We start from the raw sequence: 16,670 nt of genomic DNA, 5'->3' as shown, positions 1-16,670 counted from the left end.
CTCTCCCCTGTTTACTTTTTCTTTGGCAAATCTCCATCTCTCCACTTTTTTTCAGGCAATGTCAGGAGACACCAAGCTATGTTTATCGAAACAGATTTCTTCTTAAATTAACAGTGGGTAAAAAAAAGTCTACATTTAATAGTAAAAATGTCGCGTTTTGTGATGCAAAGAAGCCAAATGAGTCATTTCAAAGCTTTCTCCTCTCTTCTGAATTTTTCTGAACACATATTCTGCATTGTTCAACTGAAAAACAACAAAAAGTATCAGTTCAACATGTGGGGTGTTAACAGACTCCTTCCAAAGAACAATGCTGAAATTTATTTACAGGGATGCACAATTAATAGAAGTTTAATGCAGTTTTTAATCATCCCTTTCAGCAGGTTTCTAAGAGTTTACCTTTCAGTTATGTGATGGAAAACTGAAATATTTATTATGTTCTCACATGTGTACAGATTTTTAAATCTTCTGTTTAAAATCCAAGGCTGCTTTCATTGATGTTTTCTCATGTCATGTTTTTTTTTAATCAGATAGTAGTTTTATCTTTTTGACTTGCTGTTGTCTAGCCCAGTGTTTCCCAACCCTGGTCCTCAAGACACACTGTCCTACATGTTTTAGAGGTTTCCCCTGCCTTAATGTGCCTGATTCAACTGATTGCAGTTCAACAAACACCTGTTAATCAGTCATCAATTGAAATCAGCTGGACTGAAGCAAGAAAATACCTAAAACATGCAGGGCAGTGTGTCTTGAGAACCAGGGTTGGGAAACATTGGGCCAGACTGAAGACAGTTTGTTCGTTAATGCGCAGGTGCAAAGTCAGTTCATCTCACTGAAATCTCCTTACTCTAACAAGCTTACATGTTGTGTTATGGTTCCCATTCAGTTCTTTAAAGGGCTTGTGAGCATGTTAGACATTTTGAGTGCAAGACATTTACGCCACCAAGATCAAAGACTGAATGCATATCTCTGGTGAGATATGTTTTACAGTTCCATGCTTGTTCCATTGCAGGTTTGAAAATCTTTTTTGGATAGTTTGGTTTTCAAACATCGGCAAGAAAGAGTTATAAATTCCTATAGAAGTCCAACTCGGATGCAGTTTCATATCAAGATTTCTTCTCTTGTTGCCTCAGTTGTCCTATCAGCTTCTTTGGTCCTCTTCGTGGTAAACTCCCTCCCCCCTCTAAAGCTATTCAAATGGCACACTGCAGGATTATCCCTCAGCCTCTGAGATATGCTGGTTTGGTCAGACTTAAAGTCCTCTCTAGGTTTGCTTTGGCCACAGAGCCTGAAACTTGGAAAAAAATGATCAGATTAATTTGAACTCAAAAAGAGAGAGTTGGATTTTCGCATCTTTGAGGAAGCTGTTTGGGGATTTTATTTACTTTATTTTTTTAAATAATGGAGCCAACAGTGGTAAGTACATGTAGAATAAAGACTCAATGTGGTCAAATGTGCAAAAGTTGGATTTTAGCCGATAATTCTCCTCTGTTTTTAACATCCACACAGCCTCTGCAATCACAACAGGCTCTTAGCAGACTTAGAAGATTTAAGATTACAGAAGGGATTGCTTTGTCAGCAAGGATTTTGGACAGTGGGCAGATTGTTAGAAGGATCCAAATGTCTTTTGGGCCAGAACAGCTGTTATTTAAATATTTCATACCTGGATTAAGCGCAATGTCTTTTTTTTACAGTTCCCAGTGGACTACTAAGTCGTATTCTGTTTTTATGATGACTTCTTCACTCACCACGAAATGTCTAGGGGAATGTGAGGTGTTTTCACAGTCATTGAGGTGTATTGACCTCAATAAGAGCAGAATAAACCCCTCTGTCTCTTGGGTCAGACAGCAGCCTCCCACAATAGACCAAAACTGTGACTTTTCAGTGAAGTATTTTTCTCTTGCCGTCTAGCTCAATAAGCCAAGGCCATGCTGTCCTTAAACAGGAAGTCAATTGTCCGCTCTTTACAAATTCTCACAAACGGTAAAGTGTCATAGGCAAAACTAGAAATGTCTTTTTCATTCAAGCTTTAATCAACTAGATAATGCGTGTGGAAACATGAAAAAGCAAGAAATATGTTTAAAATTCCTTTTCCAAACATTCACATTGTGTTAAACAGCCCAGAGCTTGTGAATTTTAGCCTATACAAAGCTTATATTTGGATTCAGGCTTTGTGCCAGAGCCTAACCAGCTTTGATGTTAATAGGTATTGTTGTCACGAATGCTGGAGCTTACTGGATACCTTGGCTGATGGACAAGTAGATGAACCACTGATGGTAGCCAGGATTAAGAACTGAGACTTTGCGCCTGCTTAACTTTTTCGATGCATGAGGCTGTATTGCATCATTTATTTGGCAGGCACATTTGCTGGTTCTCCCCCCCCCCCCACTGTTGGGGAACTGCAACAAAGAGTAGCAGCTTGGGGGCCTTAAAGTCTCCATAACAACCATTATGCACCATGTATACGTCAATCAGTTTGCTGGGATTGGTGCATTCTGTCTTGCAATCACAAATGTAAACATGCAGACATCGCTGAACTATGTTCAGACTTTAACTAACATGTGCTTTGTTCAGATAAGACTAAGACTGTGTTGTTTGGCAACAAAGGATAACTGGTAGGCAGACTCAAAATCAACATTCTTTAACTGGGATCTCAGCCCCCTGATATAAATGTCTTTTGAGAAGAGGAAATCATAAGAGGATTCTGGACTGGAGGAATGGTCCAAAATGCTTCATTTCTGTGAGATTGTATATGATCTGAGTTGGTGTTGTCTTGTTGGCAATAGGAGTTTGCACAAAGTATTTACCACAAAGGTATTGAGAGCTTTGTTTTTTCTCCCCTCAGTGAATAATTGTGCTAAACTTAAAGGTTGCATTTTTCTAAAAATGTCTGTGGGAAATTATATTACTGCAATAGACAACTCATTCTGATGCTTTTTAAGGGTTAAACACATATTTACTAAGCATGCCAACAATTTTGTCTGTGCCTGTAAATTACCATAACTTAGAAGCACAAGATTTAAATGCATAAGACTAAATTAATGCAAAATACTGAGCGCTGAATGAACATTTTACACACTCGTTTGATAACATTTCTGGAAATAAAGGAAAATGAAACTTAACATCTTATTAGAATTTTTGTTCTATATTGGTCATTTTTAAAACATTAATATGTATTTTAAGTTGCATTTATTTTTTATTACAATACTAATCACTATGGTTTTAGTGATGTTGGCTGCTTACTGCATTGTCGCATTCCGTCATAAAAATGTGGTGTGGGTGTAAAAAAAATTTCCTATATAGTCACTGGACTTTTTACCTGCACTGATGTTTTGATGATACACAAAATTTCCTGACATTACAGGGATACAATGAGCTAAGAGTCATGTAAGCAGAACAAGGAAGAACAAAAAGAGATGAAAGAGTTTCTCAGAAAATCATAAAAATCCTTTGCTGGCACTTCCACTGTGAATTGAACTGCACAAATTGGTTCTGAGTCATACTCGCACAGTAAAACCTCAGAGTCCTGCAATGCTACTGTGGTGATTTGAACCAGCCCATAGTGCACTCTTGATGATAGCCAGTGAAGAAAAGCCATGGATGATTAGAGGCTCACAGGCTGGTGTGAGTGCTGGTGATAGTAACCAAGGGCGTGATAAAAACACAACTCTGCTAAATCAGTGTTCTGTAGAAACCCCCGACTGAGGTGGACTTTATTGCCCTGTCTGCTGCTGCAACTTAAAACAATCACAAATGGGCGCAAAATGTTCCCACGATGATGTTTGAGCCTGCAAAAATACTGTGCAGATTTCACAAGTTTCTGCTAAATATACTTGCCCCATTGAGATCATGCTGTTATTTCATGCCTAATTCTTCTTACAGGGACAATTATGTTGTCATTTGTGCACAAAGGAAGTTTGGTTCAAATGAGCCAAATGTGGGGAAGCAGTTTTTGGTGACTCACTCCAGGGATGAAGGATGTTATAGGAAGGAATTTTATGTAAAAGGGTAGAAAGGTTGAAGGATGAAGCAACGTGTGTTGGTGCTCTGTAAAGATCTGACGCAGGTCTGTAATCTGACAAAATTTGCGCATCATCTTTAGACGTTCTTATTCAGTTATGCATTAGAAGTTTTCACTGAATTCTTAAGTGGTAACAATAAATATTTCTGTTGTGTTTTAAACTTTAAATTTTAACCTGTATTTTATTCAGTGGAATGATAATAATTTCAGAAGGGGGTAATTATATTTATTGATAGCTTGATGACATTTTTTTTCCAAGTTAGAGAAATCTGTGTGACATGTAAAGAGAGAGTTTTAGAAAGAATTATGTAATCCATTTATCATTGGCAGCACAGCTCCACAGGAGCTGGGTCAGGAAAGTGAAAAAGTCTATTGAGAATATTTTCCTGATGGAGTTAAAGAAAAGACTAATCCTCATTTTGAGATTTTGTTGCCTTTAGTTTTTTGGTGGGCGGGGGTTCTTGCATCATCAGCTACATTACATTTGTAATTTTTCAATAAAGTCTAAGATTTAAGAAAACAGGACTTAGATTTAGACAATAAAATTTATCTTGTTAGGCAGCTGACAAACTGAAAAAAATGTCTTTAAATGTTCAAATCCTGGTATAAATTTCTCTGGTGGTTATTAATGTACAAAATAATTACTGCTGTTTGTTCTCATTTGTTAAACATTTAAAATAACAAAAAGAAATAACACAAGTTGATTATAATCAACTTCTACTATAAGTTGACTGTAATATAAATTATATTCTAAATTGAACATCTGACTCCATTGAATGCGACCTATTGTTCATTCTTTTTTTACTTTTAAAATTTTATTGTACAACTTTTTTTTTCCACAAAGAAACTCTTGTTTCTGCTCATAATATTATGAACATTAAAATGATTTAGCATAGCTAATTGTTGCTAGACTACATTTAAGATGAATACTTTAGCAAATCACATCTGGAACAGAGTCTAGTCAAAGTCCTTGTAATTTCAATTAAAATGGTATTAGTGTTGAAGTTAATTTGCACTGTAGAAACATTTAGATAATACATACATTCCCTTACAATCCACTGTAATAAGCATTTCTAGCAGGGACAGCATTAAGAAAGACTCATTATTGTTACCTACTATTCTATAAATATAATTGTCGTGCTGCTTGTTACAGGGTAATGAATAGCTCTCTGTCAGGAGAACGATATTAGTTGGGGGAGCAAAATGGATTAGGCTTCGGACAGAACTCAATACCAATATAGCAGGAAACAAGGTGGTTAGATATTGAATTACCGTCAAACACCTAAATATAAATCACCTTAAAAGCTTAAGGAAGTAGGAGCTGATGTGAATTAACCAACTAATTAGTGATTACAATCAACAGACACAATGAGATGTATAAATAGAGTCTTGATCTTGTTTCTGTTTTCAGTGCTCATCTGCAGACACAGGGCATTTCTACATGGCTGGTTGCCGTGCATGTGTATTCTTTGTGTTTGGGGGTATTTTTTCTTCCAAAAAGAAGTATGCCAAAAGATTTAAAGTGGAAAGATTTTAGGTCAGAGCTAAGTGAAAGCTTCTCCCGCTCTCATGTCTTTTGTAGGACACACCATTATAAGATGGCCCCTAACGTTCCTCAGGGCACAGCACTGTGTGCTTGGTAGAGAAAACTATTTTTAGCAAATTATTATGAACGTCTCAAGGAGAACCCCCCCACCGCTACAGTGAAACTTTCCCTCCATTTATAAGTCAAAATGATCACACAACCAATCCGCAGAAAACTGTTGTCTCTGATTATGTGATGCAGCTTTGCTCATGTTTTTTTTTTTATTGTTGCTGTCTTCCAGTGCATGAGGAACCCAGCTCTCCTGCTGAGGACAGGTTTAGTCATTAGAGCACTTTCCCACATCCAGGAAAATGTCTGGCTCCTACGATGAATCTGCAGGTGCTGACGACACCATGGACAGCTTCTGGGAGGTAAAAGTTTGCTGCACTTTTAACCTGGAATCCTGTTTATGAATCCCCCACTGTTAAGTATTGATTGGTTGCCTGATGTCAAGAAGTCACTACTTAAAAGATAAAGTGAAAACAGTTATCCTTTTTAAATGGTAAAAAAAAAAAAAGAGATGTCATTAAGCATAATAAAGGTACCTGGAAGGTTGTTTTTTACACAGATTAGCTGAAATGTTATTTTTCCCTTAAGTACCAAGAATGATAATTTGAGTGGAGCATAAGGAGAGCACAATCATAGATGAAGAGGCCTAACATACTGTTTCTGTGTGCTGCAACAGTCTGAATCACTGAGGACAGCTAATCTACAGGCAGAAAAGTAATATAATATTCATGTTTTCATATCAGCAGGTTCATGAGATATTATAAATTACTTTTTCATTGCCTTAAATTATGTAATTAACAGAAATAAACTCTTCTTCCTGCCTCCCGTTTACTACCATGGTACCTCAGAGATGACAAAGTATGGCTGCTTGATGGGGCAATATTTTCATTTTGATCTGCTGAGTGTCTCTACATTATTCATTCCAGAGATTTGAGTTGGGCAAAATATTGCTAGGATCTAGTAGATATTTCTCACTATGTGCAGCTGTGCCTCATACTTACTGATGCTAATGACACCAGCATCAGTAAGCTTATTCTTCTTGTCCACTGTAATAAATTTGTCCATATAATGTTGCACAACTCTAGTTTGAAAATAGTTAATATAATGAATGTCGCAATCTGAATATGCTTTAAAAGAGGCCCTCAAAAAACAAAACTTTATTATGAATAAAAGCTGCTTTAGATATAACCTATTGTATAATCGGTCACTTCCTGTGTCAAATAGCATATTAGCACATGTCTGCAAACTTTGAAAGAAGGTAGTATTTCTCAGAAATGCCAACCTAGGGTTAAATATTTTGGAAAAAATCACAGGAGGAACTACACTGTAAACGTTTTAAAGTGAGTAAAGTGTTCAGTTCTTTCATAACTTGTACAAACAGCAACCTCAGGGGTTTCTGGCTGCTGTTTCCTTGAATGGCTTCTTGAGACTCGTTCTATAAAACAGAGCTGGTCCCTGCTGAGCCTACTTCACTACTGAAATAAATGTCTCTACACCAGCTACATGAAAAATAAATACCTTTGGTCTCTACTGGTAGACTGTTAAATTCAACCCCAACTGTTTGAGCTTCGTCAAATTTCTTTACACACATGGGGTAATAAAAAAAACCAAAGAACAAAATGAAAAAAACAACATTGTTTATTTATTATTAATAAGCTTAGAAATAGCACATATACACTGTTTAATTTAAAGCTCTCTTTTTTTCATATATTCTTTAGTAAATATTTTTTTCACTTTTATCTAAAGGCAATTTTTTTATCTGTTGTCTCTGATTTAGAGACTGGAAGGCAACTTTAAAAAGAATACAAAAAAGCAGTTGATAAGTATTTTGCTTACCTAAATACAAAGAAAGAACCACAGACAACATTTATGAGTTTTCAACCAAGCTTCTGCAGAAGGAGAAAACATAGCAAACCACTTCTCCAAGGTGTTTACCATGCGTTCTGACTCCCTGCAGCAGAGCCTGTCATTTTATTAAGCAGGAGAAAGAAGGTAGTCGAGAATGAAATGTTGGAGAGTTATAAATCAAAGAATGGCTATTCTGAAACAAGGAAGAACACATAAACTAACACACAGGCCCTTTAAGGAGTGTCCCTAGATTAGAAAGCAGCTGCAGCTTCAAGGTTTAGGGAAAAAGCAAAGTTTTGTCTTTCACACGGTTTAACAAATTCCTCCTCTCTGGGGTGTGAATACTAAACCTATGAATGAAAAGCAAACTGGTAACTACTTATGTAAGAATGATAACAAAACATACCGGTAATTATTCTAACACAGTTACAACAGAAAACTCATAGAAACCTGTGGAAGTTTGACATTTTATTTTGAAATAAACAATGCCGATAATAGCACAGAGAATGTAAACAATATTCATACTGACCACTTTTTTCCTCTGCCCACAAATTTTGTGTGAGACTGAAGTCACAGTTTGTTAAAAGGCAATTCAAAACATTGACTTTGTTGTCTTGATTCTGTTTTGTAAGTAATTTGGCTTTAGGGACATTCATTTGTGGCCAAGCTTCAACTTCCTTCCATGTGTCTTGAGTTGTTGCTTCCATATGGAAACATGTTTTTGCCCTTTATTCGATTTATTTGTGAAATAAAATACCTATAAGATATGATTATGGACCCTCACAGTTGGAATGGTGATATTTGGCTTGCAAACTTCTCTCTTTTTCCATTAAATGCAATGATGGTTGTTATGGCAAATGTTTCAATTTTAGCTTCATTAGAGCAAATGATCTGCATCCTAAAATTGAGGTCTGTTTCCAAGCTTTCATCTTGTTTTTTTAGCAGTGGCCTCTGGGGCCACCATTGCAACATGGTCTGTTGCTCTTTTGCTGTGTTAGAGTGGCACAATTTGCACCAAAACGTTTCTGGCTCACAATTCATCTTGAACAGTTTTCTTTTACTTTTCGTGGTCTCAGGTTTTTGCTATTCATATTTTTTTCTCACATTTTTGAGTTTGAATCTCTGTAATCTGTGAGTGCAATACTTACAAAAGTCATAAACTGTATTTTTGTACTTGTGAATGTATTACTTACAATGTAGGGGTGTAAGTTTGTGCCATTACATTGTTGACGTCCCTTAAGGGCAGCAACAAATCATAATGATGTAGATGTAATTGCGGTTTATAAAGGTGTGTGCTATGAGTTGGAAGCTAATATTTATTGATACAGTAAATATGCTCACATTTAGCATCCTCTAGGGACATGCATATGTGAAGATAGAGTATGTAATGTGTGTGTGTGTGTGTGTGTGTGTGTGTGTGTGTGTGTGTGTGTGTGTGTGTGTGTGTGTGTGTGTGTGTGTGTGTGCATGTGTGTGTGTGTGTGTGTGTGCGTTTGTTTCTAATACCTTGTGGGGATCATTTTCCTGACATATACTACGTTGTGGGGACCCACCAAAGCCTGGTCCCCACAAGGGGAAACGCTGTTTTTGGTTCAGGGGTCAGATTTAGGACTAAGGTGTGAATTGAGTTTTGGTTAGGGTTAGGTATGTAATGGTTAGGGTTAGGATAACGGTAAGGGTAAGGTTTAGGATATAGAAATGGAAGTCAATGGAAAGTCCCTGCAAAGATAGCTGCGCAAATATGTGGTGGGGGGCGTGTGTGCATTAAACCCTCCAAATTAGTTAGAATGAATTCTCTGAGAACAGAGGCTTCTTTGTGTCATGGCTCTCTTAGCCGCAGAGACTCAGACAAAGAGTCTCAGTCATCAGCCGCTCTGAAGCAGCCTTTCACCACATGCACCTGCATGCAGCATCTGTGCTCTAGCGATACAGATAAGGTTATCTTATGATGTATAAATGTAAATAAAAAACTTTAGCATCTGTTATTGGTCAGTGAAGCTCTTGTTTATAAACCTAACATGGCTGAGAAATTTGCTGCAAAGACTGACACTCAGGCGTGTTTTCATGTGTAAAACCGGACCACCTACATGTTGTTGTTGGTGTGACTTGGCGAGCTGTCACACAGGACAAAAGTCATACGGTTTACACACCTGTCTCATAGTTTCCCTGCAGCTTTCATTTCAAACAGTAACCAGACACAATTGCAAACTAGTGTCCAGACCAAACACAGAGCATCGTTGTAGCCTGCAAGCATCTCAGACTGACTCTCCTTGAGCAGTACCTAAATGACACTATACACTATGTACTATCTCCAGTCTAAACATCACACACACATGCGCGCGCACAGAGAGAGAAAGAGAAAGAGAGAGAGAGAGAGAATATCTGTGGTATTTCTGTCTCTTCCTCGTCATCCATTCCTGAGAATCTGTCTGGCTGTATTATACCACTCAAGAGGATTAAAGCCGCCACACACACACACACACACTCACCCGCACACACACCCTCATGTACCCATGCAAACACAAGCCCTTGACATTGCATAACTCCACATGCACAGGCACGAGTAAATCCCCCCCATCCATTACCCTGCCTTCATCATGCACCATGAGCCCACACCCCCCTGCAGGCACAGAGGAGGAGGAGCCAGCAGGCTCCTACTTTTTAAGGGACTTCCTCTTAAGGTGGCAAAACCTGAATTAAATACAATTAATAATTTTAATCTTGAACAATGTAATTTGCATGCTGCTCATATCCAGCTGAGGAGTGAAACAAATTAGCAGGACAGCTTGTACCTTTTAAGCGTTAAGATGTAAATACAAGCAAAGTTGATGGAAAAATTGTGACCTTTTTTACTTACTTTGAAAAGAAACCATTAGAAATAAAATTAAAATAAATAATTTTTGCCATCTTCTTATAGTTTTCTATCTAAGTCTTTTAATCTCAGTTGTGTCGTCCTTTTGGTTGCTGAAATGGAAGGGTGTGGAGCAGAGTGTTGTGTGATGCTTACAGAACAATTAGTTATCCTCACTCTAATCAAACCTGAAGGTTTAAATTATTCTTTAAACTATTCTTTATCTCCATGTGTCCGAACATAATTTTTACCTGTTTTTTGGGGGGGTTTTTTTGCATCCTGGAAATGGTCTGGTTCTGGGACAAATGCTTTAGAGCTTTTTAGATAAAGCGGTTTTGGTGTTAAACATGACTGGCTTGTATACCCACATTTTCTCATATTTCTGCCACAAATTCTATTCAGTTTTGATGAGTTTTATGGGATGGGATAATTGCTCAATCTCAGTCACCCTGGATGGATGCAGAGCATCTATAAAAAATAATTTTACTCCAGGATTTGTTTGTCTATAGTAACAGGTTTCATTAGGATGTTGTGCTCAGGGTAAAGTATCATGGTTGTTTTTTCCCCCACACCAAACAACCAAAATAGATGTTTTGGTTTAGACTATATTGATAACCTAAACATTCCTTAAACATTTCTATGACTTTACCAGCTGTTTGTCAAAAATGTGAACCTGCAAAGGCTTCACACAGATGTACATTTACTGAAACATTGCAAAAAAGAATGCGAAAAGGAAGGGCGGGTTGTGTTTTTTTAAAAAAAATACATTCTCAGAAACACTTCTTCCTGTCCTTTTGTTTGACTGTCACTGACCAAAGCGAGAGAAAGAAACACGCAACTTTTTTAAGTTATTATTATTGATGAAGAATAAATCGTGCTAAATCGTTGACTTCTACAGAAAGTGCTTGCAAAATGCTTGTAGAAGTATTTGTGGTATTAGAGTATATGGAGCTGAAAACAAATGCAAGTCATTCATTTTGGATCTTATTTTTTCTGTGAAGCCTTCATAATTTTGCATTTTTTGTTGGTTTGTCCTGTAAAAATACAAACAAACAAATTTGTTATAGACAAAATTCAAAAAAGTTCATAGGACATGATTTATTTATCTCTTTTTCTCTCTCTCTTTCTTTCTGTTACTCCCTCTCTCTTTCTGTGCTCAGGTGGGGAACTACAAACGTGCTGTCAAAAGAGTTGATGATGGCCATCGGCTCTGCAATGATCTTATGGGTTGCCTGCAAGAACGTGCCAAGATAGAAAAAGCTTATGGTGATCAGCTAACTGCCTGGTCCAAGCGATGGAGGCAATTAATTGAAAAAGGTTATACTTTTTTATTAAGATAAACAACTATTAGTTAGGATGAGACAAGGTTCAGTTAAAAGGGGTAATATTTTACGTACAGTTAATAATGCTTGGTGACTTTATGTTGTACAAATTTTGATTAGTTGCTATTGGATGCTAACACTAATCTGAGAGAGGCAAAGATCAAAGCATATTTCTATGAATTTAAGCAATTCCAGGATCAAAAATCTTGTAGTGTATGCACCTTTAAAGTGTCTTACTGCCTGCATTGGATGACAATCTGTCCTGGAAATGAGGCACCCAACGCTGGCCTTCCTTTGTGAAACATGTACTAAGAACAAAACATACAGAACAACAAAACATTCAGTCAAGGTAACTGCGGAACAGAAAGGTATGGCAGTGTAAAAATATCATTCACTGTGAGAGGAAAGGCTTTATCTGTCATAGTCTGTTCTAACAATGGACACAAATACAGGCAGAGGTAGACAGAATTATATTGAGTCAAAGTTTCAAAGTAAATGAAACAGAGTGAACTCAAGAAAACTCAATGGGAGCAGGACAAAACAACCAGTACTTGGAAAAAAAGAGAGCAACAGTAGAATCAGACAAAGAGAGAAAGAAAACAAATACTACGAGGAGTGATTGTAGAAACAAAGAGCAGGGAGGTCTATAAACTTAGAGTGCTGTGCCTGGCACATGACTGCAAGAGAAGGAAAAAGTAAGAACTGATTAGAAATTAGTTCACAATGAGTATAATTAAACAAAACTACATTAGCACATCAAAACAAAGTAAATAAGACCAGAAACTATCTTGCAATGTCCGCTTCAGGCATCTTATACTAGTAGTATGCAGTGGTTTGTGTATCTTCAAAATTAAGCAATTTTATTATTTGGTCATATGATATATGAGTCATCATGTTGATTATGTAACAGCTGTTCACATGTGCATTATAAAGTTAAACTCAACATAACCAATACTCCTGGCCGATTTAAATTGAGAAATATTTCCGTTCAAGATAAATTGAGGTGAGCATCTTTCAAAATATAATAATCTAAAAGAGCATCACTTTAAATATTTTCAGTTACATTTTCTTAAAAAGACGACATGACAAAAATGTTTCTCACAATTAGTTGGAAAAGCTTTTATCATCATGCCAAACTATTTATTCTAAATGGAGACAGCAGGAGAGTTTCTGCTGTAGATAAGACTTCCAACCTTTTAACAGAACCTCATATCAGAAATCCCTAAGCAGTCATTTAAAAGGACACACTTATTCATTAAATTCAATTAAATGAAGTTTGATTTGTCATATAACGGACACAATTATTCTGCTCTAAATTTTTAATTTGAAATTAATCAACTGGTGCTACTCTCAGGTCCACAGTACGGCTCCGTGGAGAGAGCCTGGCTTGCGGTTATGACAGAGGCAGAGAAAGTGAGCGAACTGCACCAAGACGTGAAAAACAACCTGCTGAATGAAGATGTTGAGAAAGTGAAGAATTGGCAGAAGGAGGCATATCATAAGCAAATGATTGGAGGCTTCAAGGAGGCCAAGGAGGCAGAGGAAGGCTTTAAAAAGGCTCAGAAACCATGGGCCAAAAAGCTCAAAGAGGTGAGGAAGCATACGGATGTCTTCAGGAATCAGCTTTGCTTGTAAAGAAAGTCTTAGGCTATGTTTCAAGTATTTATTTGAATGGAGTTAATTGAGTATGTAGCAGATTTATCTGGTAGTAAGTGCTAATTGCTATTGTAAGGTAGGAAGCTTTTTTCTCTTCTATGTATGTTTTGTTAAATCTTTCCCTGTTTCTGTGTGTGGACATGCAGATGGAGGCAGCTAAGAAAACGTACCATATGGCCTGCAAGGAGGAGAGGCTGGCTGCAGCCCGAGAGGCCAATGGCAAGACGGAGGCTTCTGTCACACCAGACCAGCAGAAGAAACTTCACGAGAAAGTGGATAAATGCAAACAGGACATGCAAAAAGTAAAGACCTCAAAGTCTTACATTTGGTCAGACTGCAAAGAGTAAAAAATGGATGTTGTTGCTGAGATTTTTACTTTTGTCTTTTACATATATTTTTACAGAAATATTCAAGTACATGATATTTGTCGTCTCTAAAATGCTGAAAGTAGCAGTTGCTCGCTTACAGATTCCTTCTATTTTTATTTTTAAAATTTTCACACTTGAATGTTTCAGTTTAGCAAAAACACTGTCAAACAAAAATCAACTGAGTAAATACAAAAAATAATTTTCAAATGATTTCATTTACTAACTGGAAAACATATCATTAAACATCATAAAGTATGCCCAAATTTGGGTAAATTTAAGAACAGATGATAAAATCATTGATGTCAGTCAGTTTGACTCCTTTAAGCTGATTTTGCAAAATGCTTTATATTGTTGTGAAAAATTTAATTCATGTCCAAAACAACACAAAGTTTTTGTGCAAGACCTGTGACCTTTAGCCCCTTTGAGTCTAACTGATCACTGATCTTGATCGCTGTACTAAAGATCCTCACAGAAAGAAAAAAAATACGTAGCCTTTACCTTTATAACACCTCAAAACTATTGTCACATCATGTACAATATAATTCAGTTGAATTATACACATTAAATATATCACTTCAGGTAATAATTAATTTTTTGTTTTCTTTCTCAGGCTAAGGAGAAGTATGAGAAGTCTTTGGAGGAGCTAAGCAAGTGCACTCCTCAGTATATGGAGTGCATGGAGCAGGTGTTTGACCAGTGCCAGCAGCATGAAGTCAAGAGGCTAACTTTCCTCAAGGAGGCCTTGTTGGACATAAAACGCCATCTTAACCTCACTGAGAACCAAAGGTTAGTCGAAATCAAAGAGACAAGTCACATATTCTGTATTCTTACATTGCAACTAGTTTAAGTTGTATTTATTCCTGCTTGCAAAAGGATCAAATGAACAAAAAAGGGACTAAAACCTGACCTGTCTACCTGAAGGTTGGACAACCTGAATTCTGTCTCTCATAGCTGGGACTGAACTTTAAAAAATGATTACCTTTGAAAACCTGGTTTGGCCTAAAAGCATTTACTGTGCTAAAACTTGTTATTTTTTTTTGCCTTTTTTTAAACCTCTCTTTTCTCTAGAGAAAATTGTTACATTATATGTCCAACTTGACTGACTTTTAGAAACAATAACTAGTTGCATAAGTTTGAATATATCATGTATTTTTCCCGATCCACAAAAGGCCAAAATAACATATAAAGCCTGTGAGTTAGGCCTGGATTATGAATGTGGACCACAGATTTTCAGTTGGGAGGGTAATTTTCTACACATTTAATGTTTGCCTGTGTCATCCATTTCTAAGCATTTTGATGGGACACCAAAATGTGTCCAAATTGTTGATCGTAGTTGAAGTTGAAGGTTTTTGTTTGCTTCCTTTTTTTAATTTTCCAACTATTTTTGCATCAGTAGCACTGGTAGTAAAACAGTCTCACAGTTGACTAACAAAAACAAATTAGCAGATGAGTTCACAATCTCAAATATGAGGTTAAAAGGATTTACCAAGTCAAAAGATATTCTGGAGCTTTAATCACCACCTATTATATTTCAACCTGTATTTATAATTTTGATCCCTGTAAGATGGTAAAAATGAACACTAAATTCAAACTTTGGTTTTTTGCTTTTTTTGTTTTTTTTACAAATTACTGAAATTGTTTGATGTGTGCTTATTCCACACTAGAAAGAATAGCTTAAAGAAATCATTAAAACCCAATATTAATATGACGTTAACCCTAACTAAGTTCACAAGTGCATTTCTAAAACAAAAGTCTGCAATATCCAAGAACGTCCTGATAAGCACAGATGGGACATTAAATTTAAACTACGCAGAACGTATCCATGCATTAATAGTTTTGATTAAAAAAAATAATAATAAAATCCAAGCAACAAACAAATTTTAGTTGATTAGTTTGATTGGACCTGTGTCACATTCAGCACAGTTCACTTCAAGCTGATTAATTTCAACATGCGTATCAACCAGCTGTGTATTTCTCATTAGCACTCAGCCTCACAACGTTAATTAACCGAAAATTCATTCAATGGCGTTTCTGACAAAATGAATTTGGTTCAGAACGAATGCTTGTCATATTCTGGCCTGCTTTTAAGCTGCGTCTAATAAACAAGCCAGGAGCCACGGCAAAGGGATTTACAGGCTCTTTAAACAAACCTGCCAAGTTTGTTTTCCATCAATCTCACTGGCATCTCAGAAGATTGTTTAATCATGCACTATCTATTCGAAATTATGCGACACCTTTTGCTCTACTACCATACTATTTCTGTGTTATACCATATTAGACCTAAATTAATACATTATATGCCTTGAAATGTATTTGTATATAATGTGAACTGTTTCCTTTTTTTGTCATGTTACAGCCACAAATGTCAATGTATTTTGCTGGGATTTGTAACTACAGGCTAACACAAACCAGTGCAGATTTATGTTTACTCTGTTACCCCTAAATCAAATGCAACCAATTGCACATTACTTGTAAACAGTAGTTTTGCTTCTGTAAAACCAGGACAAAATTGATAGAACTAACTACTGGGCAGAACAAGAAAAAAACTTATTAGAGGCTGCAAAAAACTTCAAACTGAAGTGAAGGTTCACTTTTTATCACGATGTTTTAAATCTAATTCAATTTGCAGCTGTAATTGCAGCAACGGGAGGTTCCTCAAAGTACTCACTTGGGGGTTCTGAATACAGATACAAAGACATTCAATGAATTAGAATATTATCGGAAAAGTTAGTTTATTTTCAGAACACATTTCAAATTATGGTTTTATGAAAAGTGTGTTTAATACCTTATTATTTTCAAAGGTACCTTTAAATCTGACAATCGAGGCTGATTGGAATAAATATTCTAATTTATTGAATACAACCACACACCACATTTTTCAGATGTTTTCTAATCTTTCTAAGCATGTATCATTTGCCTTTCACTTCACAAACATGTGGTCCTTTGTGCTGGTCCATCATAGAAAACTTTCAAGCTTGTTGCTGTACTGTCACAAACTGGGAAAAGGTTAATGCTG

The 16,670-nt window shown here is 36.5% G+C and overlaps 1 protein-coding gene across 3 annotated transcripts in view; it reads left to right on the top strand.

The window, feature by feature from the left end:
- pacsin1 (protein kinase C and casein kinase substrate in neurons 1) overlaps nt 1-16,670 on the top strand; it is a 40,594-nt gene that overhangs the window by 18,715 nt on the left and 5,209 nt on the right. For 2 of the 3 annotated variants that reach the window (XM_005801733.2, XM_023345285.1), the window contains exons 3-7: nt 5,842-5,971; nt 11,469-11,625; nt 12,985-13,220; nt 13,433-13,588; nt 14,265-14,440. In XM_005801733.2, the coding sequence (XP_005801790.1) occupies nt 5,912-5,971; nt 11,469-11,625; nt 12,985-13,220; nt 13,433-13,588; nt 14,265-14,440 (785 nt within the window). In that variant the 5' untranslated portion in view covers nt 5,842-5,911. Of the gene's footprint in view, nt 1-1,227; nt 1,411-5,841; nt 5,972-11,468; nt 11,626-12,984; nt 13,221-13,432; nt 13,589-14,264; nt 14,441-16,670 lie in introns of those variants that run through there. The other variant, XM_005801734.2, reaches the window with a different exon arrangement.

The sequence above is a fragment of the Xiphophorus maculatus genome, chromosome 1 (assembly GCF_002775205.1).
Source record: "Xiphophorus maculatus strain JP 163 A chromosome 1, X_maculatus-5.0-male, whole genome shotgun sequence".
NCBI lineage: Eukaryota > Metazoa > Chordata > Actinopteri > Cyprinodontiformes > Poeciliidae > Xiphophorus > Xiphophorus maculatus.
Note: the sequence above shows the minus strand (reverse complement) of the source record. Positions and strands in the feature narration are given on the sequence as shown.